This window comes from Myotis yumanensis, unplaced genomic scaffold (assembly GCF_028538775.1).
Source record: "Myotis yumanensis isolate MYYU_CA2020_CCGP unplaced genomic scaffold, mMyoYum1.0.hap1 SCAF_8, whole genome shotgun sequence".
NCBI classification, from domain to species: Eukaryota; Metazoa; Chordata; class Mammalia; order Chiroptera; family Vespertilionidae; genus Myotis; species Myotis yumanensis.
In genome coordinates, this window is record NW_027223759.1 from 2304524 (window position 1) to 2330665 (window position 26142).

At 49.2% G+C, this 26142-nt stretch overlaps 1 protein-coding gene across 2 annotated transcripts in view; it reads right to left on the minus strand.

Moving 5' to 3' along the window:
- COL5A2 (collagen type V alpha 2 chain) overlaps window positions 1–20330 on the minus strand; it is a 137825-nt gene extending 117495 nt beyond the window's left edge. Inside the window, exon 1 of one of the 2 annotated variants that reach the window (XM_070421666.1) lies at window positions 20181–20330. In XM_070421666.1, coding sequence (XP_070277767.1) covers window positions 20181–20280 — 100 coding nt within the window. In that variant the 5' untranslated portion in view covers window positions 20281–20330. Of the gene's footprint in view, window positions 1–217; window positions 235–20180 lie in introns of those variants that run through there. The other variant, XM_070421667.1, reaches the window with a different exon arrangement.
- Window positions 20331–26142: the final 5812 nt, after the last annotated feature.

The window sequence follows — 26142 nt, forward strand, 5'->3', positions numbered from 1 at the left end:
TGGGTCTTCAGGCTCCAGATCCCGCTGAGCCTGGCCTTTAGGAAGAGCCTGGCTCTTCTGGCCAGAAGCAGGCTCGCCACCGAGGGGGGGAGGGGCGCTGTTTCGGAAAAGATCTGGGCCAAGCGCGTTGTAGAGGGAAGGGAAGGCGGGAAAGCAAAGGGATTTGGAACGAACATCCAAGATCTCACCCGAGATGGAGCAGGTGGGGGTGCACTACCTTCAACTGCTTACCACGGCTGCCCAGCCTGGGACGGCATTAGCAGCTGGCATTTTAAATCAGCACACGGGCGTGAAAACTGCAGTGGAAGAAGCACGTGGACAGTCAGCGTGTGAAAGGGTGGACTTTCCCTTTTCATGTTTTCTTCGCCGTTTGGGAAACAGTCTCAGAAGGGCGCCTGATTGGACAGAACCCGGGGGCCCCGCAGCCCTGCTACAGGAGCTACCACAGGTCAGCCCGGGGCGCACAGTCAGCCTGGGGCACACAGTCAGCCCGGGGCACACAGTCAGCCTGGGGCACACAGTCAGCCCGGAACGCACAGTCAGCCCGGGGCACACAGTCAGCCTGGGGCGCACAGTCAGCCTGGGGCGCACAGTCAGCCCGGAACGCACAGTCAGCCTGGGGCGCACAGTCAGCCTGGGGCACACAGTCAGCCTGGGGTGCACAGTCAGCCTGGGGCACACAGTCAGCCCGGGGCGCACAGTCAGCCTGGGGCACACAGTCAGCCTGGGGTGCACAGTCAGCCCGGGGCGCACAGTCAGCCTGGGGTGCACAGTCAGCCTGGGGCGCACAGTCAGCCTGGGGCACACAGTCAGCCTGGGGTGCACAGTCAGCCTGGGGCGCACAGTCAGCCCGGGGCACACAGTCAGCCTGGGGCACACAGTCAGCCCGGGGCACACAGTCAGCCTGGGGTGCACAGTCAGCCTGGGGCACACCGCACACCGGTCCCCGGCAGCACACTCAGTCCTCAGGCGTCTCTGAAATCCGGTCTCTCCTGACAGGACACAAACATGGCGCTAATGCTGCAGGCTGGTGGGAGGGGGCAGGTGGGGAAAGCAGTCCATTCATGTATGAACTTGACATACATGATCTCATCTGCTTCTCATAACAGGCCTTTGGCAATGACATTGTGACCTCGTTGTACAGATGAAGAAGCAGGGCCACGTGGAGTAAATACCGAGGATTTGAAGACAGATCGGTCTGACACCAGCCAAGCATGTGTTACTAACCCCATAAAGGCCAACAAACGTATCAGCCAGGAAGAGTGTCCCTGATGGTCATCCTAACATCAGTGGCTGCAGGACAGACCATGAAGGCACAGGAAGGGGGGTGCAGAGCGCGTGAGCTTGTGTGTGCACCCAGCACGGGCGGCCTGCTCTCCCGCAGGCAGTAACAGGGGCTCCACGCGTGGCGCTCCTGGCTCAGCCCCCCACACCTCCCCCGGCCCCGCATCTGTGCGCTCTGAGCTCTGCTCGCCTGGCTTGCTCCGCTCTGGTTGTTCTGGGAGGCCGGCCTCCGCCTTCTGGAGCAGCTGCCCACACAAGCATTCCCGCATCTGGAAGCATCCCTCCCTCCCCCTGTGAGAGGCGTGTGCTTAGGGGGCAGCGCCTCTATGGACCCCCTGGGAGGCCACATCACCTGGGAGCACAGCTTTCCCACGCGCACCCCCACGACTCGCTCTGGCACCTCCTATCACTCTAATAATATTTACAGGTCAATGTTAGAGCATCCCGGAGTAAATAGTTTAAAAGGAAAAAATTAAGACAAGCAAACAAAAAGTGCATAGTTGTGCAAGCGCGCGCGCGCGCACACACACACATCCTCTGGGTTCCTTAAGGGAGACAACCACAACAGAACTGGTCTTCATTCTGTAAGACACGCTCGGGGGAAAGTCAGTTTCACTAATACGAGCTGCAAAGGAGCCCTGGAGTGAGCACGCGCAACCGCAACAGCGGCAGCTCCCATGTGGAGGCCGAGCGCTAAGCTCAGGACTCAGCGGGAGGACTGCCCAGGCTGCCCAGGGTGAGCCTCGCCTGCTCGGGGGCCAGAGTTCGAGGCCCCAGTCCTCCTGCTTCCCCTAAGGCCCTCTGTGCGGTGGCCCTGGCGGCATCCGCCCCACAGAGGACCAGGCCCTGCCTTTGACTCGGGACCGGTGGTGGCTGTCGCCAGTAGCAGAACCCTGCCAGTCCCTGCCGCCCGGCCTCCCTGCACAGAGCGGCAAGGAGCCGACCTCACCACCTCAGAACCCAGGGCCTCTGAGGCATCCCAGGGAACCACCATTTACAAGGAAACGTCCACCAGATGCAGGTCCCAGGAGTTTCGCGCCTCTGCCATCTTTCATTTTCATTCCATTTTACTGGCAGGAACCATGACGCAAATTAGGCCGTCAGTAAAGGCTTATTGAATGAATGAATGAGTGCTTTATGGATACTTTAAAATAAAACGTTAATTATGTCTCTAAAGCACATTGGGAAGTTTTCAAATGCTCTTACCGCCTCCCTGTTTTATTTAAAACGTTGTTCACTCTGCCTGGTGCTCCTTCGCCTGGAACGCCCTTCCCACCCCTTCCCCCGACTGGCCTTCTCACTCGTCTCCCGGGACCGGTGCTCCTGCGCCAACAGTGCCAGGCTCCAGGTGCCCCTCTGTGAGGAGGGACAAGCTCTCCCAATACCGAGTCACTAGCCACACGAGTAGCACTTACATCTTAACCATTAAATTTAAGTTTAAGTAGCTACAGGTGGCTAGTGGATATCATACTGGGCCTACTCTAGGTTAACACCCTTATGCCACTTATTACCGGAAATTGTCCATTTTTTACAAGAAATGTGTTGAGCGCCTGCCTTCCCCACTGTATGAATTCTCGACCCCTGCTGTATAAACAGCCAAAGCTGTGGTGGTTTTAAGACGCCACCATTTATCGCCCTGCAGTCTGGAGGCGGGAGCTGGGGCCTCACTGGCTAACAGCGAGGCGCTGGCCCTGCCGGGGCCTCATGGAGAATCCACCCTCCCCTCCTCCCGCCTCCTCCACCTACTCCACCTCCTCCGACTCCTCTGGCCCTGGGGCTGCCGCCTTCCTAGGCTCCTGGCTATGAGGACTCTCCCAGGCCAGCAACCCAGGCCAGTCCATCCCACACTGCGATGTCTCTGGCTCTTCCTTCCACCTCCCTCTCCACTTGTAGATGGCTGTGAGCTTGGTCACTGTCTTCACAACACCCGGGTATTATCTTACAGCCCTGGGGCGAGAGTCTGAGCTGGCCCTGTGCTGGGCTACAGTGGAGGCTGCGCTCCCCACAGGCCCTGGAAGAGAACCCATCTCTCCAGCCTCCAGGGGCCACTTGCACTGCATCACCCATGGACCCCCTCGGTTCCATAACCTGCAGAGTAGCCCCTTCACAGCTCTCGCTCTGAGCCTAATGGTTCTATCTTCTTCCCTGACTACATCTCTTCTGCCTTTTTAAAAAATTCTTTATTGTTGAAAGTATTGCGTATGTCTCCTTTTTCCCCCACTGACCTCTCCCCCGCCACTCCCACCCCCCAGCACATGCCCTCACCCCCTAGTGTCTGTGTCCATTGGTTACGCTCATGTGCATGCAGACAAGTCCTTTGGTTGATCTCTTACCCGCCCCCCCCCTTCCCCTGCCCTCTCTCTGAGGTTTGACTTTTATAAAGACCCTAGTAATTACATCGAAGCTACCCAGTTAATGCAAGTTTGTCTCCCTTTCTTAAAGTCAGCTGCCCAGCACTCATAATGCCATCCGCAAACTCCACTCTCCCTGCCTGTGAGGTGAGGCCTCCACAGGTCACAGGGACCTGCGCCTGGGCCTCCCTGCAGGGCCATCGTGTGCCAGCCACATCCTACGGCAGGTTCTGGCCGTGTGGCCCGAGACCTGCTCACTGCGGTAACCGCGGAGCCAAGGCTGTACCTATCATCCCACTCAATAAGTAGTATTAAATACATTCATTTTCCATTTTCCATTTTTGGAGAGATCGTGTTGACTATTATGTTGAAAACTGTAGAATTAAAAAATAAAATAAAAACACCCTGAAGTTATCATTTATATTACATTTGAAAACAAACCATGTATTATTTTTTTATTTCTTCTCGCCGTTTTAGCTAAGATCAAGTGTCAGTAGACCATCCTTTTATAAGGACTTGGAATTGCACATGCGCTTCATTTTCCCGTCTGTCCTGACGGCCTGGCCTCATACGTCGACTTAGAGTCTGGGTGCCCCGCGCCGATGGACAGAGGCCCCAGTGAGACACCTGCATTCACCAGGCAGAAGGTACCACACACCGAGGCACAGACGGAGGCCAGAGGTCCTTCTGTGAAGATGCCAGCAGTGGTGTGATGGGGATTACGGACAGTTGCTTACAAAAAGCAAGAATGTTGGTGTAATAAAAATAAAGTTTAAATAATTTAAAACATAATGTTATTTTTGCATACCCCAAAATATATAGATGTGTTTCAACTATATGTTGGGGCAAATATTTGAATCTGTCATCTAACAATAAATTTGATTAAACTGACAGTATGAAATCATATTTTCTTCTGCAATGTCTGACAAAAAGCTATTATAAAATCCAGTATGAATTCATACTGTAGAATATAATAAGCATATGGTTTACTAGGTTCCTCTAAAAAATTGCAATAAAGTAGTGGAAATATAATTGAGGATTAGTTGCCATGGTAGCTGAAAAGTAACATCTCGTCATCAAAATGGAAAATGTAGCCTAGACAACTGTTAATATGGCCATGTAAGGGCTCTGACCGCCTTCTATACTTCACCCACCTCCCCAGGGACAGCACTCAGCTCTCAGACTATAATGCAGCAGGTAGCTAAGTATTCTGTCCAGTTGCATGAAAATTACCTCCAGACAGATAGATAGATTATAGATAGATAGATGATAGATAGATAGATGATAGATTGATTGATTGATAGATGATAGATAGATGATAGATAGAAAGATAGATGGATAGAGATGATAAATGATAGATAGATAGATAGATAGATATGATAGATGATAGAAGATAGATAGATAGATAATAGATGATAGATGGATGATAGATGATAGATAGAAGAGAGCACAGCAAGGGTTCTAAATGAGCTTTGTGAGATATCTGGGAAGCTGAATACAAGTAATGCTAACACTATTAGGTCACATTAAAAGTGACAGTTGTACAAATCTGTTTCTTTTTAGTTTGTTTCTTCCAAGTTTATTAAAGCATTTACAAATAAGAACACATCTGGAAGTTTAGCCCAAGAATAAGTAAAAAAAACAAACCACAGTGATATACAAGAATTTAAAATATTCATCGAGTTAACAGGGCACATAAAAGACAGTTAAAGAAAAAGGTCCAAAAAGAACAGGAACACAATCTCATCCCTTAAGTTGAGCAGCCAATCACGAACACGATTCTGCCATCTTTCTTGTGCGAGAGGAAGGGCTTTGGCACCACTTTGCCCCCCGGCTGGACGGAGCAGAACCCCACCCTCACTGCTGTCTGCTCCCCCCGCCTGTCACAGGCCAGTCACAGGGCGCTCGGAAGGCCATGTGCTTTCAATTACACAAATGAAACGTGGGCTGCTTCTCCCGCGGGGCTAAGTGTTTCGTGGTGTTCCTGTTTGAGATTGAATGTTGCCAAGAGTTTGGTCAAAATGCCCTGCTTCTCCTGGTATGTGCTGGTTGGAGAAACAAGTTAACATTTTTCCCATCAATGAAATCAATGAAAAAAATAAACTATTTTATCTGATATTAGTTAAGCATATATGACTATTTCTTGATCTAAATAGGGAAAATATTTTAATTGTGACAACTACATTCGTATGGCATTCCCACTCTATGTATTTCTTTTTCCCTCTCTCTCCAGATAGGCTATGATTCGGGAGTGCAGGGACTGTGGTATTCCTACAGCTTCACACAATGCCTGGGACATGGTACGTGTCAACAAATATTTGCTGAGTGTTAATCAGAAAGTCCAAGTTTTGAGGTAATCACACCAGTAATTAATAGAAGAGTCTCTGAGAACCAGCACAGTAATAGCTAAAGATATGGGCAATGGCTGGCTTCACAGTCATGACTTTGTTGAGTAATTTATGAAAATCTGTGTTAATTTTGTGGTAACAAGTGTCCTTATCACATATAGATTACAAATCATCAAGCCAACGATGATTTGATGCAATTCTCTTATCTCACCCACTGACCCCAGTTCTGTTTTTGTACAATACCTCACCAGCATTACAAATATTTCCTAGAACTAAACAGATTATATCCATCATTTCATTCATAATATCCAGTAGGTCTTTAGGATTAGAAAACAATATGGAACTATAATTAGCTGAGAGGATTTCAGTTAAATATATGACCTCCATATATAAGAATTTAAAATATTCATTGAGTATTAGTTAAGCATATATGACTATTTCTTCATCTAAATAGGGAAAATTTTTCTGCAGGTGATTACATTTTTAACTCATCTGTAAACTACATGGAAACCTGAACAAATATTTTTATTTTAAAGAACATCAGTCCAGCAGGATGGAAATATTTTCTTAGCAAATAAACGTTTTCATTGGAAATCCTCCTACTTAAAATGTTTGGTTCAGATGTCTGGCCTCTATAGCTTTTAATTAATTTATAGACTAGCTTAAGTTCATCTACATGCATGCTGTTCCTTATATATCCATCAATTTTCTGTACAAATATTTATAGCTAGTTGCATCTCTTCTATTGTGACTCTTCAAATATGAAGACCATTTTTAATTTTTTTCCTACTTCCAACCCAGTGCTTAGGAACCTGGGGTGAAGGAGGCACTCAGTAATCTCTGGCCAGTGACTATCTCATTAATTTCCTAATCAGTGGAGAATGTAAGGCCCGAACAGAAAGCCTGAGAGTTAGCGCTGTCTCACTGAATGCTAAGCCAGCCTCATTTTTCTTTCCAAAGCCATGGAGGGCTCTTGTCCGGCAGTTGCATTTGTTTCCATCTCCGTGCAGATTCCCACTCACAAGGTTTCCTGTTTCATCTCAAGTAAAATCTTCACTCGGGTAAATTAAAAGTTGTCTGGTTATTTCCTCCTCACTACAGCTCTTCACAATAACCCTCAAATCCCAGGTCTGAAAAAATTCTTTTTAAAAAATCAAAGATTCTACAAGATGAAACAACACTTCCCTTAATTATCGTCTGCCACAGGTGTGGCTGCACTGAGCAGAAATGACCTTCGGAGAGGACGGAGTGCTTTCTTGGTGCCTACGATTCTCTCTCCTTTCCCTCTCCCTCTCCATCGCGTACAACGGGAAGCTGTGGATTGGGAGCCAGGAAACTGAGGTTCTACATGTCTGTCCAACACCACTGCATCCTGTGTCTCTGATGAGTCTCGGCTTCCTCATCTGTAAATTAAGGTTCTTAGGTTTTATTTGGGCACAAATGAGTCAATTGTAAACTCCTACTGGAATGTAGTGTGGTATTATTACTTATGGAGGCAGAAACTCTACAAGTACCTGTCAGCTGGTTGTAGACCACTGGCCAGCGCAGAAACCTCAGCCTGATCTCTGAGACAGGGGGTCTCCTCTGGCTTATGATTTGGAAACACCAGGTGGGGTGAGGGGAGGAGGGGAATGAATGAACGAGCATTACAAACCGATGGACAGTTGAAGCTGACTATTCAAAAGAACCGTGCATTGCCCAGTTGGAAAAAGAAATACTATGTCTCATGATACAAGATCATTTTGAATAACTGTTTGTATGGTTTGGTTTGGTTTTAATATATTTTTATTGATCTCAGAAAGGAAAGGAGAGGAAGAGAAAAGGGAACATCAATGATGAAAGAGAATCATTGATAGGCTGCCTCTTGCACGCCCCATACTGGGGATCGAGACTGCAACCCAGGCCTGTGCCCTGACCGAGAATCGAACCATGACCTTCTGATTCATAGGTCGATGCTCAACCACTGAACTACACTGGCTGGGCTGAATAACTGTTTGATATCTAACCAACACTCCCAATAAAAACAAATGATTTATAGAAACTTAATCTTTACATCATGTTAATACAAACAGAACAATAAGGGAGAATGGTTGGTCTAAAAAAGACATTCCAGTATAGGTAACTTAATTTATTAAGTGAAATTGATTAAATTTTACATTTAATTAAAATTGATGCATTAAAAAATGGAGGCAATAAAAATAGTTGATGTGCACAGACACTTATTACGGTTGTTAACAATGTAACACAACACATGGTGCATTTCCCTATCTTCTCTCTAATTGGGAATTTCTAAATTACGCTGGAGTCCGCACAGTTTTCGCCAGGTGACATGAACTCTTTTTGTACCATCTCCTTGGGCAACAGTGTCTGAAAACGCTGTCGTAAAGCCATTGGCTGAAAAGCAGATCCTTTCATAAAGTGATAAATTGGGAGTCGTGTTCCTTACATGAATCCTGGGTGAATAACCTGTAGAAACCTGGATCCAAACGCCAAATCCTACCCTAAAAGTACAAAAACCCATTACTAAGGACTGGGCCTCATCCTCAGCCCACCAGCACGCGGACAGGAGGCTCTTCGCAGTGGGACACCCCACGTCGGATCCACGTGGGGGTAAGTGTGCGCGACCCTTCTGTGGGCACAGACCCTCAGAGCAGGACGGCCCTGGGCTGCCGGTCACAGGGGTCACAGGAGGGGACTGAGGCCCAGTGATGGCGAGTCCCTCCCCAAATCACCAAGTTCGTTGGCAATCGAGCTAACATGGCGCAGACTCCCGTGTCTTGGTCCAGTTTTAATCTAGCAGCTTTTCTTTAAAATTATTGCAACGATTCACCCACGAGAGAAAGCGGAGGCCCGCACCTCTGTGACTGCATGTTCCCTGGACACACAAACAGTCTGAAAATGCACCAGGAGCAGACCCGAGGGAGGTGGACCCTCTATCTGACCCTTGGCCCGGGGGCTGTGGCTGTTCGTCACCCGTTTAAATTCCCAGCTCCTCGTCGCCTCTGACCAGGAAAAGGATGCCCGCTGCACAGGCCCTGGAGCTCAGCTCCGCGGTGAGGCAGGCTTCCTGGCGGCGGCGGGGAGCAGGGAAAGGGCGACAGCAACAGCGCTCAGCCCTCGGCGGGGGGAAGCTCACTTCCGCCTGTAGACACGACGGTCCTGTTACACGGGAAAATCGTGTTTCACTTGTCCATCCGTTCTGTTTCTCCTCAAGTCAAAGCCGCTATTCTTGTCTTTTCCTATTTCATTCCTCTGTGGGGGCTCGGGGGGCAGGGGGGGGGGCGGTCTCTAAACAGTGGCATGAGCAGGTGTCCACGGTTTACAACACCAGCGGCGTTGCTTTCCTTCATCTTCCTGAAGCCCATGCTCCTTGGGGGTGTGGTCAGCCACCACAGCTTCCCCTGCAGGCAGCTCACCCTCCACGGGGAGGCATGGCAGACACACTACCCTCCCACAGGCCTTCGCGCCCACACAGCTTCCACAGACACTGTGAGCTGCTCACTGTGAAACTGAAACACCAAAATAAAGCCTATTATTGCTCACGTGTAAATGAGAAATCAAAGCTCCAACACGCTGTGGTCGTAAGCGGTGCATAGGGTGAGTCGGGACTTGACTCGGCCCCTGAAGGGTGTCGGAGGTCGGTGCTCTCTGGCCGCTCTTGCCGTGTGGTCAGTAGAAGGGGAGGCGCTCACAGGAGCTCCTTCCTCATCAGGGACCGCCCGGGGGGGTGCAGGCCAGCCCTTACTGAGCATGCCCAGGGCCCACACTCAGTCCATCGTGACCCCAGTAAAACATCAGGAAGGTGAACAAGTATTTCACACACTGAGCACAGTTTCACGTTCCTTGAACAACTCTACCTGAACCAAGTGTGCAAACAATGTCCAAAATCATTAGATTAGAATGAAAGGAGTCAAATTTAATGAGCAGAGGAACTGCCAAGTCTGCGAAACGCATCCTAACACTAAACATAACTTCCCGGGTTTTGCCATTTTGCTTTTCTCGACTGGCTTTGTGGATAATCAAGAGTAGAGCACAGCCTGGCCCCAGGGAACGGAAGAAGGGAACGCGTGTCCCTGCCATTTCCAGCCCCCATGATGCCTCTCCCCGCCCCTCTGTTCTGCCGGTGCCTGCACGGTCTCCTAGCAAACAGAGTACCCGGCTGATCTGATGACAATCGTTTCCATCATGGAAACGCTGCCTGTGGAACTTTGAATGGATCCACCGATTTATCTCCATGGATCTAATTCTGTTTCAATTTCATCTCATTTTCTACAAACAGTAATTACCTCACTTAAAAAATATATAAGTTAAAAAAAAAAAAAAACAGCCCTAGCTGGTTTGACTCAGTGGAGAGAGCATCAGACCCACAGACTGAAAGGTCCCAGGTTCGATTCCGGCCAAAGGCACATACCTCTACTGCAGGTTCGATCCCAGCCCTGGTAGTGGGCCTGTGGGAAGCAACCAATCCATGTGTCTCTCTCACATCGATGTTTCTCTCTCTGACTCTCCCCCCGCCCCTTCCACTCTCTCTAAAAACCAATGGGAAAAAAATGTCCTTGGGTGAGGATTAACAAAAATAAATAAAAATAATAAAAACCAAAACAAATGGATTTTTTTTCAGTTTACTGAAATATTCCCAGGCTAAATGAGGACTCCATTGATTCAGGAATTTATTAGTTATTTATCAGCAAAATTCAGCTCAGTTTTGCTGTGCTTAAAGGAAGAAAATAAAATACCAAGCAAAAACCATCACCAGTAGAGTGGAGATTTAAGGGGAAATGGAGAAAGAAGTGAGAGCTCTTTATGAACACTTAAAAAACAACTCTTACCGCACCTCACGGCCTGAACACAAGCTCCTGCGCGGAATGTCCCATCGTCCCTCCCTCATTGGCCCCAAGTCATTTTCCAGTACAAACTCGTGTAAAAGCAAATTCTTGTATCCGAGTCACTCGTTGGCCTTGGCGTGGCCAGTGCCCTTCAGGCCTCTCCAAAGGAAGTGCGACTTGTCTATAAAACTCCAAGGTGTTTGCTGGGCGCCAAAGCCATTCATTTTGCAGTTACCCTCCCATGGTAGCCAGTTAAACTCACTGTCTACCAGTCCGTCCCACCAGAAATTCTAGCTAAAATGATAGCAGTCACATGAGAAACACGATTAAACTGTAACTTAATCATTGGTTCAATATGAAGCTCTGTGTGTGTGTGGGGGGGGGGGGGGGGGGCGGGGCGGGGGATGAGTAAGAAAAGGCTTAAAAGTGCTTTCAAACTAGCGTGGGTGAGTCTGACAGGCTCCTCCACTTCAGGAGCAAATAAGTAACTGCTATTTAAGATCAATAACAACATTGAATCTCTACATGTAAACTGTACTTGCTACGGACACCACCCTATTTTCAGAATTTCATAATGAAAACTCTAACATTACATCGAGTGCCACAGAACAATCACACTGAGCAGCAAAGACTTAATTAAAGGATTCATAGCTACACATGACTGGGTGAAATCCCATGTGCAGACCTGCTTCCAGGTTAAACCCAACATGTGGATGAAGCTTGAAAAGCTGAGCAAAGTGCCGCCAAGTAGAGAAGGTCTGCGCGTGAGCCATGTGCCGCCTCCTGCATCAGCCCCTGCTCTCTGGAGTTGGTTTCACGGCTCTCCTGGGAGCGAAGGGGGTGGAGACCCAGCAGGCCCTGGGCAAGGGAGAGACCGCGCAGACCCTGGGAAAAGACGGGCACCCCTACCCCTGCATCCAACACCCCTGAGAGCTGCCTTGGAAACCCTGTGCGGGGAGCACTTCCCCCAGGTCAGGTGCAGCCAGGAACGCAGGGTGGAAATCCGCGCCCACTTTCATCGGGGGCTTTGAGGACCATCATATCCTCAGTCAGCTCTGAGGCAGAGGAGCTGGTAGGCAGGCAGGGGTCGCAAGGCCTGGCACGGACTGGCTCCGCACACACTGGGAGCAATGGCGGGAAAGGAAGTAGATGGGGGAAGAGGAGTAGGGGGAACAGGACAGGGAGTGATGGGTCAAAGCCCGTGGCCATCAGAAAGTCTCCGATGGAAAAGGTTTTCGTCTCTTTTGTTTTTTCCAGGAGTAAACCTACACAAGGAGACAATACAACAAAACTCTTCTATTTGAATAATAAACTTTTTAAATGGCTTAAAATATAGCCCAGTAAGTATTTGATAAAACTATTGATGCATTGTCAAAATGACCATAATAGAATACTAGATAAAATTTGCATTTTAAGTTTTACACTAGACTAATCTCTTTGAGAGCAAAAGTTGTTGTTTTGTTTATAAGAGCTAACATTTTGGTTCTCATAATCACCTAATAAGCATTTCTTTATTTGCTATGTTATTAAATACCAACGGGGTAATAATCACAACTGCAGCTTGATGAGTGCTTACTACTTCTTGGGAGCCATACTACTATGTATGTGACTTATATACATGATAATTATTTGAGGTAAATATTATCATTCCAATTTTATAGATGAAAAAAAACTAACACATAGAGAAATAAAAAAAAATGCCCAAATATGCAAATATACATTACAAAACCTTAATTTGAAATCAGTTCACTCATAGTTAAATGACTAAATGGTAGAAAGGTTTTTTTTAGATTTTTAAAAATAACACTTATTTGGCATATATTCATGGAATAACTATTAGGTACTTAATACATACAATAAATTCATGACATGAAGTGCAACATGGAAAGCAGAGATTAAAACAATGGTAAAGTGTGTGTGTGCATGTGTATGTGTGTGTGTGTGTGTAGTGGGAAGTGAGAATTATAAGCAATTACTTACTTTGAGGCAGAGAATAAAGCTGATGAGACTAAAATTTTAGAAATGGGCCAGATCCTGGAACGTCTTATATTCCATGCTTAGGAGCTTGAACATTATTTTTCCTTCAAGTTCTGGGAGTCAGTGAGGTTTTAAGAAAGGTACTGACATGACCGGATCTTAGTTCTATATCGCAGTGGCAACAGAGGGGGTCATCCATGCAGGGGGGAAGTGGCCACCGGGAGACGAGGAGACAGATGGAGATGCTATTGAAGGAATATGCAGTGATGATGCTGAGGGCCAGAACCTGGGCATTTGTACTACAGAGGGAGAGGAGTATATTTGAAAAACATTTAGTAGGTAAAATGGTCAAATTTTATGACTGATTAGAATTTTTGCTTGTAAGACCAGGTGGGACGAAGTTGCCATGAACTGATACAAGGACTGGATAAGGAAGAGGATCCTGTCTGGGAAGGAAGATACTGGGCTGAGCTTTGGAAACACTAAACTTGACGTGGTTATGGCGCTTGCGGTGGGAGGTTGTGTGTCTGAAGTTCATGTAGAAGCTCAGGGTTGGAGAGAGAGATTTCAGAATTGTCAGCATTTAGTTGTGAAGCAAAAGGCTGAGTAAAGACTCCCAGATGGCTGGGAAGAGAACATACAGAGAGGAGCCGTCACCAAGTGCTCTGAGGAAACAAACTGCGAAGGGACACGGAGGATAAGGAGGCCTGAAAGCTGAGAGGCAGGCCAGTGGGGGGGAGACCCTCCGAGCGAGCCTCGCAGGACAGCTGGAGCTCAGTGGCATCAAATGAAGGAGAAAAGCCTGGGAAGCGGTAAAGGGGCCGCTGGAGCGTCACACATTTCAGTCCTCATCCTACGGACCAGCCTGGACAGAATGAAGGGGAGCGAACGTCAGAGGTCAGTGGGATGAGAGAAGGCGCAGAGGCCGACAGAAAACCACTCTCCTCCAAGCAGAAGTTACGGGCTAAGGGGAAGAGTCCAAAGGAAGGAAATAGTTGATGTTATGGAAAAGGGAGCATGACTGACGGAATAAGTTCCCCTAAAAGATGGAGAATGAACAAAATACAGAAGAAGAACAAATCCAGACGGGTCTTCACACAAATGCAAAGGTTTGGTGAAAGTTGGAAATAGACCCTAAGGTCTGTGATGACTGGAATCAGATAGTTCTATCACTTCCGTGCTCGAAACTCGCCTTCAGGCAAAGTTCCCGAGTGACCTTCTGCGAGTCCCCTCACAGTGACAGGCTGGTGTGCAATTTCCCCAGTTTCACGTGAGGCCTGACGCTCGGGGAGGTTGAAGGACTCGTAGGTTGGACCAGAACCATGTGCTGTCCCAGTGATGGCTGGGCCCGGGCTTCCTGCACCTACTGAAGTTTAGAGACTATGACAAGGCTACGATGCTTATGTTGCAAGCCATGTTCCCACCAATAGTAGAGTCTGTTGTCACCTTGAAACTGATTTTTAATTCTGATTGAGCAGAGACTCAAAAAGGAAAAGAAAAAAGAACCGTGACTATCTTTTCCCCTTCCTAGATCTAAACTTTTAAAAAAGCACATAAATATTTCTGAGTTTAAGCATTTTACCAGAAAGCTTTAGGGACAAAGTTCCATTAATGAAGTGCCATTAATGTATTACTATTATTAGCATTACTGCCTTCTCTGTAAAAGGAAACATGTGGGTAAAGAAAATCCTGTGCTATTATAATTTCCCTGAGACACTGTTCCTTACAGAATATATTCAAGTGCAAGATGGGACCACCTTGATTTCTTTCAAAGGGTTTAGTTTTAAACAGACTTTAAGAATAAAAGAAAAACGCTAAGGCCACTAATATGGTCATACCTTTAAGGCAAAATTTTCCATAGGACATACTACTCCCCACACAAGTGCCAAGAGTAGATACTCTTTTAAATACTGAACATAACAGCTCAACAGTCTAACATGAAAATCAGATGAAATTTGCATGGAAAGAAATTAGAGGAAAACTGAATTGTCAATATCTTCCTAACAATTTCAGTGTCTTATATAATCTTATGCAATTTGCCCAAATTCATGTAATAGGTCAATTAATTTGAACAATTTTAGTCTTTTCCCCCTACCATTACTACATCTCTCATATGTAAATCAAAACTTTTTAAGGTTGTAATCTAAGAACAAAAATCACTAGGTCAAAAAATGACTGATCTATTTTTAAACATTTTATGAATGTCATATAAGAATGAGTGATGATGTATGAATTACCCCTCAAGTAGGAGCAAACTGTTGGATTAAAAAAAGACTGAATTCTGTGGCCATGGATTAACATGACTCCAATCTTCTAAACCCCAGATCCTCAAAACAAAGCTTTCTCTCTCTGCTTTACCTCACATCTGCAATATGTGCCTTCTAGAATGCTCATCTGAATCTCATACCCGCAATAACAGTGCTAAAAATGTGAACAAAAAGAAGTAAAAGTGACAAAACAGTGAAAATGAAAACTACATCTTCAACCAGAAATAAGTTTGAGTAACTTGTGTGCTTTGCAAAGAATGATTCATCTCTCCCCCAGAGGACGACTTGGGCCTTGAGCTATTTTTCCAGAAATGATGGTGAATTTGCAGTGGTTTGTTGGCAAGCTTTAACGAGGTCTCTTAGTGAAAGGGATAGTGGGAATAGCAAGTTATCACCAAAGTCAGTGTGTGGCCTTGGAGCAAGAAGCCAACTGGTCCACATCAAGATCAAAAGCATGTGAGGCAGAGAGTTAACACAGAGGCCTCGCCAGCACCAGCCAGGGCACCCAGAGAGCCTCCCAGAGCCCATCGGAACCTGCTCCCTCAGGACACTCGGAAAGGAGGGCGGCTGGCCTCTACGTTAGCAACGAGCTCTTCTGGTGACTCTTATGCAGCCGGCTCAACACTGATCTGTGTGTTGCCTCCCAGCTAACCTAAAGAGTCATCGTCAAAATATATATCGTGTTTGTCAACAAACAGAGCATCTCTCTCTCTCATCTCTCTTGGAAAAATACTTTTCAAAATAAAGCCTCACTTTGGCTTGAATAAAAGTTATATAAGTACTTCTAAATGTATCGCAAGTTAATAAGGAAACAAAGAATTGTTACCTAGTATTTCAGTGCCATTCAGTGTTCTTGGCTTCATAGTCTGAACAATAAGCAGGGTAGGTCTGGCCACTCAATTATATGCAATTAAAACCAGATCTGTCTATCCCACTGAACTCGGCTAACACTTATGCTCATTGTGGTCTAGAGACTATGGCTGCCTCCTAGTCACTCTTCTCCCTTTTACATCCTTTATAACATACATAACTCTATTTAGTAAGAGCACACTGCCAGTGTCACCAGCTAAAAGACTACATCTCCCAGCTGCCCTTGGAGGTTTGTGCAACCTTACGACTAAATTGTGGCCAACTACAAGTAAGTTGAAATGGTATGAAGATTTAATAATCTCCGTTAAAAATGAAGAGATCACAGCCTTTGTCTCCCATCCTCTAGAGCAGCGGTTCTCAACCTGTGGGTTACAACCTCTTTGGGGGTCGAACGACCCTTTCACAGGGGTCACCTAAGACCATCGGAAAACACATACATAATTACATATTGTTTTTGTGATTAATCACTGTGCTTTCATTATGTTCAATTTGTAACAATGAAATTGGGGGTCACCACAACATGAGGAACTGTATTAAAGGGCTGCGGCATTAGGAAGGTTGAGAACCGCTGCTCGAGAGAGATGCTGAGAAGTAAATGTAATGGCTGGAGCTGCAGCAGCCACGGACCACAGCATCAGGGTGTACCCTGGGGATGAGAGTGGAGACCGGTGAGACTGACTCTCTGGGGTCTTCGTAGAGCCTTTCACTACCTGACTAAAAGCTTCTTTTAACTTAAAGAAAAACACACCATGTTTGTTGTTTAAACTCCTGCATTCTGCTCTATACAGCTGAACCTAGATTAAATTACCCACCGTCAAAGAAAAGTTTTTATGGCTGGCTGGTGTGGCTCAGTGGTTGAGCGTCGACCTAGGAACCAGGAGGTCACGGTTCGATTCCCAGTCAGGGCCCATACCTGGGTTGCCTCCTGCAGGACCAATGATTCTCGCTCCTCATTAATGTTTCTATCTCTCTCCCCCTCCCCGTCCTCTCTGAAATCAATAAAAATATTTTTAAAAGAAAAGTTTGTATGTATTCTATGATCCAAAGTATCTGCTTCAATGGTAAGGAGTCCTCTACCTCCTTCAAAATGATCCCACCCAAGTGGGAGTGTTAAACATCCGCTTCTTCATATTTATTTTTTAACGATGAAATAAATGGCAGACATGCAGAACGGAAATGCAGGAGGGCAGCCACGGAAAGGACTGTGAGCCTCTCATCTCTTAGAAATCAGAAGGTGGCCTGGGCCGGGGATATCAGGGGAGGGAGAAGCAAGGAGATTGCAAGTGGGTGGTCCCTGAGCTGGATGTGGCACTCAGATACATCGTGCTTGGCTTCCGCAATGCTTTCTGGGAATGTTACTTTCAAATGCCTTCACGTGGGCCCACGTCTTCAGTTCTGCACAGGCCACCACCCTGTGGCCGAACAAACACACGCTTGCTTTCCTGGCTCATGGTCCCCGTCTGGTCCCCGGAAATAAGACGGTGCGTTTCTGCACCTCCCCTGCTCTCCATCGCTCCTCATTGCTGACACAGTGACTGACAGCAAAGATTATTTGCCAAGATGAACGCTATCCACTTCTAATAATAAGAATGTATGTAGCTCATTAGGTGTTACATCTTTATTTAGGAACATAAAAATCACTATAAATACACTAGTATTTTCTCCGACAAAAGAACAAATGGGGAACCTTTTAAAACACCCACCACCACAAACAGAAATACACAAAAACTCAGGAAAAGCTCATTTTGTCAACTTAACTCTGATTTATATTACTTAATAGTTTCAGCTAAAGTTAGTCCCACTCTCAGACTTTCTACTTTCCGTTCTTACAAATTTAAAAAGTCAATTGAGTTCTTAAAATGCAGTGAGAAGTAGTAATGCTTTTGGCCTAAAAAGCCGGAAACTGTATTTACTCCCGCTCATCGCATCACTCGGAAGCATTTCTATCAGGCAAGCGCGAGGCTTGTGATGCCCATTTCCGGCGAACGGCCACAGTGGGGCAAAGGGAAAACAAACCAAGTCCTAAAAGGGAAAAGCAAGCTGTAAATATGACTTACATGTGGTGACAGGCCTCTCCATTGCCAAAGGGGCCTATTGTACAGTCAGTGTCATATCACACGACTGAGTTGTGGCTAAAGCTGGAAAATGTCCTTGCTTTACATGCATCCTTAGGTACCTCTTTAGTTTAAAGCATCTACCTGAGTGCACTCTTCCTCACACTGACAGTCACATGGGGCTTCCGTTCTGACACTGTCACTCAGCTCCTGACGAGCCTGCACGGGAAATACAGTGACAAGTATCCACATAACATCACTGAACCCAAATATCTATGATCAGTAAATACAAGCTATGGAGCTCTGGATTCTGAAATTTGTTTCTATTTTTTCCTAAATTAGGGCCGCTACTTTCTTTTGCTATTGAAATGTATCACTGTAATCTCTTAGGTTGAGCAATACAACAGAGGAATTTATTTTTTAAAACGTGCATGCAAGCAATTACTCTTTTTCTGTAAAACCTACTGTTTTTAATTCCAGTTTCTGGGCTGTTTGGTTATTATGAAAGGGGAGGGGTTGGTATGGATTTGGAGATATTTTTGCATCAGGCATCACATTTTTAACATTTATGTGAATGAATAGTGAGAAAAATTAAACTCTACTCATTTTCCCAAAACACCTACAGAATAATTACAGCTCCTTGGAAAATCTTTGCACATATGACCAGCCCGCATACCTTATGAAACATTCCTTTAGCTCACTCACGTGGTCAAGTATTTCTATACTATATAGTTATTTATTGTAAAATACATTAACAAGGAAAGCTGCTTTAACTGAGTTTTAAGTTAAAGTTGGCTGTTGAGCGGGGGCGGGGAGTGGGGAGTGAACTGTTCCTCTGAAGATTAGCATTTCTATTTCTATTGTAACATTCTCTATTTTTCCTCCCCTTTCCTGACTTTACTTCCTGTTAGTTCTCTTCCCCGCCCTTCCACAGGATGCCTGCTTTTCACACCATTACAAAGCAGCTCAACAGTTTCTAGCTTTTATAAACTGCCTGGTTTTTAAAACATAAAAAGTAACAGAAAAGTTCCAGGGCCCTAGGAAGTGCCCCCTCTATGGGGCTGCAGACAGACTGCTCGGTGGCCATCCGGATTTTTATTTTTACTCTTTGCATGTGTTTTAGAACTTGTGGTCTCTGGATTGATCTTATGAACATCGTTAGAGCGAAAATACACAGAAGCAGGTATTCGGATGCATCTACAAAACTCTATGGAAAGGCCGTCCCAGAGAAGTTGACTGAAAGCGCTGCATTTTACAAGTTCGAGTTTGATGCCAAATAGTTAGGAAAACTCCATGCCTTTTATCAGCGCCCATGTGTGCACTTGGGGCGTCAGCCCGAGGGTGAGGATTGGATCGTCCCGGAACCAGTTTAAACATGGCCTGAGTCCTATAGCGCCCGCTTTCACCCCCATATACCCCCCCCCACACACACACACACACACCACCACCACCACCACCACCACCATGCAAACTGCAAGGGAAGGCAGTGACCTGACCGGGCAGTGACCAGGCGGGACGTGTCTTAAATAGAAGGGAAGGAGCAGAGAAAACTTCATGGAAAGAAGGCTGTCCCTACAAACACTCCTGATAAATAAGGTGACAAGGCAGCTGGTCCCTGCCTCCTCCCCAGCAGGCAGCCCCCTGTCCCGGGAGAGGGGGGGCGGGGAGACGCCCCTGCAGGGAAGTCCCCTGGGCCCCGGGAGAGAAGGGAGCCGCTGGGTGCGCAGGCGATGCCAGATCCCAGTGGGGGGAGGGGGGGTCACAGTGGAGGGGGAGAAGCGAAAGGCTGCAGAGAGAACAGAACAGAACAAGGAGCCAAAAACAAAGAAGCGCGGAGCCGGAGCGGCCGCAGGGCTCCCACACAAGGCGCGTGGGGAGCGGCTGGGCTCCCGCAGAAACACCGCCCTGCGCCGCTCCAGCCCCAGGCCGCGGATCGAGCTGCCCCTGCAGCGCCCCGTCCCCTCGGCGGTCTCCTCGCCTGCCCTCTCTCGCTCCTGCTCCTGTCCCCGCAAAGGACGGAGCCGGTTCCCGCGAACGCGGGGGTGCGCTCTTCCCCAGGGGCAGCTGCCGAGGCTGGGCGCCCCGGGTGCTGTCAGCCCCTTCCCATCCCCAGCGCCTCTTCCGCCTCTTTCTGCTTCGCCGTCGGGTGCCCCCGCCCCCCGCCCCCAGGGAGACCCCACCCGGCGCGGAGCGAGGCACTCACCGTCCCCGTCCCCGTCCTCGTCCTGGGCTCGGAGGGAGGCGAGCTGCGCGAGGAGAGCCGCGAGCAGGAGGAGCGCCCCGGCGTCCCCCCAGGTGGCCATCGCGTCCCGTCCCGGCGAGAAGGGCCCGGGTCACCAGCGCACCCAGTCCGCCCGCCTGCGCCCCGCAGCCCCGCGCAGAGGAGGGCGCGCGCGGCTTTAAAGGGCGAGGGCTCCCCGCCCCCCGCCCCCCGCCGCCCGGCCAGTGCCTGCGCGCCGCGCCTGATTGATGGGGCGCAGCCGAATCAGCGGCCCCGCGGTCCCGGCCCTGAGGTTCCAGCGCACACGCCGCTCAGCACAGACACACACGCCCCTCTCTCCTCCTTTTCTTCTAGGAAAGCCCGTGAGGGGGAGGGAGGCTTCATTCCCCCCCCACCCCCCGCCCCCCGCGCCCACACACCCCTGAACGTGGTCCCTACGCCGGGAAGACCCGGGAAGTCAGGGGACTTGCCCACCTGGACCGCGCAAGGGACCCATCCTAACCCTCTTCTGGGCAAAGATGAAACGCGCAGGTCCCCGTGCGCTCTGCTCCCCGCCCCCCCCCCCCCCCCCCCCCCGCCTCCCCGGTTCTGGGAGGGGCCTCTGACCAGGTGGGACCCAGGTGAGGAACCGCCTTAGACGACTGTGCAGGGCTGCAGGGCGTCCTACTGTTTAGCCCCCCCCCCCCCCCCCACCTTGTTCAGGGGACACATCTGCAGACCCCGGCAGCTTGATCATCTAGAAAACAGTGCTGAGCACCCACCTATGAACCAGGAGGTCACGGGATCCCGGCCAGGGCCCAGGCCCCGGTTGCGGGTTGCGACTGGATCCCCCGTGTGGGGCGTGCAGGAGGCAGCGGTCAATGTCTCTCTCATCACTGATGTTTCCATCTCTCTCTCCCTCTTTCCCCCTCCCTTTCTCTCTGAAATCAATAAAGATATTTTTCTAAAAAAGAACAAATGAGGTCCATTAGTTTAAAAAGTAAGAAAACCGTCTGCTGCTAGTGTGAGGGATGGGAGGGCCGGCACTTGAACTGGGAGGCGGAGAGCCCAGTCCGGGCTCTGTGACCCTGAGTCCCGTGTCTCGTGCTCCCCAATTCTCTCCTCTGGGATAAGGGCTGCCTGGCGGTGGGCGGGGCAGGGGCACTGAGATGAGCGATGCTATTAACTAACCTCCAAATTGCAAGGGCGACCTAAAGGCCGGGCGGGGTCACCATCCCCAACCAGCTCCCGGGCCTGTGGGGGGCCTGCCGCACCGCCAGGTGGGGCGCATGGGGAGCTTCTGGGCCGCCGATGCTGCGAGGCCTGGATGCGCTCCTGTGACCGTGTGACCGAGCGCGTGGCCGCCTGGAGTCCACCCAGCGTGGGTGGCTGGTCTGCAGGACACAGGGCGCTGCCGCTCCAGCCACTCCAGGTGCAGGCCCCTGGGCTCCGCCACGGGGGAGGGGGGAGGGGAGGAGGAGGGGAGGCAGAAAGGGAGGGGGTGGCACAAGAGATGGGAAAGGCATGCCCGCTGCCTTCAAGGAACACGTGGGTGCTGAGAAAATGAACGCGAAACACAGAGAGAGAAGCCGGAGCCCACGGCTGCTGTGAGGCATGAAGCCCAGGCCTCCAGGGGAGGAGAAGCCAGGGGCGGCCCAGTGAGCAGGCACCAGCATCACTGTCCGCAGGGAGGAAGCGCCCCGGAGAAGGGCTCAGAGGCGGCCAGCCCTCCAGGCCCGCAGCTCCCACCGGGACCCTCACTGAACTCCCCCTTAGACTTCCCTGCAGGTCCCTCTGTCACCCCCGCTGCCCCCAGGGGGGCTGCTCCCTCTGAAATGCAGGGCTGAGTCAGGGTCAGAAGTCTCCCTTCTACTCCTTGTTTCTAGGCCGCTGCGAGGGCAGCACCTGCTAACTATCAGGAGAACATCGGGAAAGTAAGTGCAGGGAACGTATTCATTCTCTGGGGGACCAGGCACAAACACCCCCAAACCAACGGCAAAACCCTCAGGCCCCGTGTGTGGAGCCCTAACTAAGGGGCAGAAACACGGCCTTGGCGGGGACCCACACCGGGGCCCTCGGACAGCATCCCGGACCGGGAGGCACAACCTGTAGCAGCGTCCGGGGCCTCCATGGCCTGTGCATCCTCAGGCTGGGCCCTGGCACCTGCTATTCGCAGTCACTATCCGCTTGTCCATAGTCATTTTAATGTCGCTGTGAACACGGCTTCCCCGGGAGAGATCCAAGCTCGGTGCACCTCCCCAGCTCCCCATCCCGCGCAGGCCCTGCCTCCGGACCCGGGGAGCAGGGCAGCGCCCCACCCGCAGGGGGCAGGGCAGGGGCCAGGGGTTCTCTCCTTCGGACCTGGGGCTCGGCCTTCTCGCAGCTGGGCTGGACCCCTGCGCTCAGCCTGGGGATAGGAAAGCGCTCCCGGGCCGACCTGGGTGCCGGTTCCGCCCGGGAGATTCCCGGCCATTTCTCAGTCCCTCGGCCCTGGTCCCAGTCCCGTTGAGCCCCGCAGCGGCTCCCACGCAGCCCCTCCCGCGCGTGATGCCCCGGGGCTGCTGTGAGCGGAGGGGCTCAGCGCTCACAGTAACCCCGGAGGCGCTTGTTCCTTTTCTCCAGGCAAATGCGAGGGGTTCACCTGCTCGCGCTGCTCTGGGCAAGTGGCAGACCCGCGCCTCCCGCTCGGAGCCTCTCCTCCTGGGCACCTGGCGCCGCCCCGCCCGGCCAGGCTGCTGTGCCCTCTGCGCTGCTCTGAATCAATGCGCAGCCGGAGACAGGATTAGACCCCGCACCCTACCACCCCTTTCACCCCCTCGGCCAGCCTCCTCTCCTTCCTCAAAAAGGAAACAAGAATGGTTTCCCTCCCCTCCACTCTCCTCTCACCTTTCCTTCCGCTCCTCCACCCCCAGTTCCACTGCACCCTGGGCCTCAGGATCTCCTCGCCACCAGGCCAGAGACATGATGCCTCTTTGCTGGTGAACCCACAGCTCTCCCTTCCTCCGTGCTATGGTGATGCATGCTCTCTTCTCCCTTCCCCCTCCGGGCTTCCCGCCCGCACAGTCCTCTCACACCCCCTTTCCTCAAACTCCCTGTGCTAATCCTCTCAGAAAGCGACTGTGCTGGGTGCTGCCTGATCAGCTCCCCACTCCCCCCTTGTCTCCCTTGTCTCCGCGGGCTGTATTGATGACTAGGCCCCTGACTTGTTTCCTACTCACATGCTAGTGACTTCCTCAAGGCTCTCCTGAGCCAGAGACCTGCGTTTCTAAGTGCCCACACTGAGCATCTGTCTCTGGACAAGCCCCTGAAACAGAGTCCAAATGAGTCCCATTGCTCTTCACACCACCTTTATTCTCCTCCCAAACATCAGACACCAAGCACACTCTTCCTTCTTCCTCAGCCCCAACCAACTGGCCACAGAGCCTTGTTGATTCTGCTATGCATTCTTCACTCAGCTACTTCCCTTTCTAAAGAACTACATGAACTCCCAAGTACTTAGAAGATACCGTAACATGATAGTATTAGATGGTGTTAATAATGAGGAGGAGGAGGAAGAGTAGAAGAAAATTCCTACTGATTCCCATCTCCTGCTCTCCTCCTTCAGCCACTGGACACAGAATCTCCCGAGCCCATCAGCAGCTCCACACTCAGAACTCTGTTCCACCTCCTTTGTCCAACGCATTCCCTCCTTCAAAAATTATCGGTTAAGTATCTATTACTTGCCAGGTTCTACGCAAAAAAACTAAGGATTAGTTGTGCACAACACAGACAAGGCCCCGAGGCTATGGAGCTTGCAACCTTGAGTGGAAAAGCTGCAATAAGTGAGCAGACAAGGTCATCCATCCCTGACAGTGCCAGCCAGGGGGTGACACCCAGGCGCTTTCAGGGTTGCTCAGGGGTTGATGGTCGCAGGGAAGCTGAGCCCAGACCCATTTCAGGAGGGAACCGAGCATCTAGGACCTAATGTTTTAATGGGATCTATCCCTGAGAACTGGATCAAAAAGGCATTCCAAACAGAGGGAACATCACGGGCGAGCAGCCTGGAATGGTATAGTAACTCTATGTCGGTCATAAGAATGATCACAAACTTAGAGGCTGAAAACAATATAAAAGTATTATCATCTCACGGTCTGTAGGTCAGAAGCCTGGGTCTCAATGGGGGGAAAGTCGAGATGCCACCCAGGCTGCATTGCTTTGTGGAAGTTCTAGGGCAGAACCCACTGCCTTGCCTTCTGGGGCTTCTAGAGGCCAACCTCATTCTCCGCTCCCTCCACCTTCCAGGTCAGCGGCACAGCGCCACCGGAAACCACCTGACCACAGCCAGGAAGGGCTCTCTGCTCCCAAAGACCAGGTGGCTGCCCTGGGGCCCGCTGGATAATCCGGGACAATTCCCCATCTCGAGATCCTTGGCCACCTCTGCAGAGTCCTCTTTGACACGAAGAGGAACATGTCACAGGTTCGGAGGGTTAGGACAGAGACATCTTTGAGAGGCCACTACTCCTCCGACCAAGACAGGAATAGATGTGGAGTGCGCAGGAGAAGAAGGAAGTCCATTACGGCGGCCTTTGAAGGACAGAAGGTTGGAGAGCAGGTCTGTCGTTACAGTCTTCTAGGTCACAGGGAGGAGTTTAGTTTTTTAGCTTTTCTAACTGTTGAAGAGTTTTTAACAGAGGAGTGACGTGTGCTGATTTACTGAATTTTTTAATATGAATGGCTTGTGACAAATCACAGCAAGGCAATGCTGGGAGTGAGGGTACCAACTAAGAAGCACTTATATTTTGAATAAGAAATGATGGTGGCAGCAGTAAAAAAAAAAAAAAAGAAGGATCTCTTACCCTTTGAAATAGCAAATTACTATGTATTTTTTAACTTTCCAAGTTTTTTTTTTAATATATTTTTACTGATTTCAGAGAGGAAGGAAGAGGGAGAGAGATAGAAACATCAATGAGAGAAAATCACTGATCGGCTGCCTCCTGCAGGCCCACTACTGGGGATCGAGCCTGCAACCCTGGCATGTGCCCTTGACTGGAATCGAACCCAGGATCCTTCAGTTTGCAGGCCAATGTTCTATCCACTGAGCCAAACCAGCTAGGGCAACAATAAAGGATTATTTTTTTTTTTTTTTTTAAGGAAATGATGGCGGCATAGACTAGGGAAGTGCAGTGAAAACAGAAAGAAGCAGAGGGATTCAGGATAGGTTCTGAAGATAAAACTGCTCATGAAGTATGAGAAGTTGGGTAAAGGGACGAATTGAGGAGGGATTCTGCCAACTGGTGGACAGCAGAGCTGCCAAAAGCACTGGTGTGGCCCCTGACACCACCTGCTCCTCCACGGAACTGACAGTACGTCCTGAATAGACCCCTCTAACGTCACACTATATTTTTTCTGTCTTGCTTCATTCTGGTTCAAATTTAAGGGAAACCATTTGAGAAGTTGCATGAATTTCAAGGGCTGATCCTTTCCTCCGTCTGTAGAAGGTGCACATTTAAAGAATGGTTAGAGGATTGAACATAAACATACAATGACAGGAATTTTCCACTGTCACCAAAGGGTGTTCATGTTTGTAGACTCAGTGAATTATTTTAATGACAGTCAGACTTTGGAAAACTTAAAACCTTCACACATTTTTAAGACAACTTCTAAAATATTTTTAGAATCAGTGCAGGTCTTCTCTGCAGCTCAGTGCGATGTTGCAAAATGAGAATATAAACAGCATCTAAGTCCTGGGTGGTTTGTCATGAGGATTAAATGAGTTAATATTTGTAACAGTTCTTAAGACTGTGTGGCATAAAGTGCTGATTAAATAAAAATAAGTAACTGTGTTAGTGCTTATTTAGAAAACATAATTTGTCATCACTTTAAAATGTAACGATTAAAATTTACTTAAAAATCAAAATCCAGGGAAACTATTAGGAAGTTTAATTGTCTACCACTGTCCGCTCCACTCGTTCCCTCGCTGACTTTT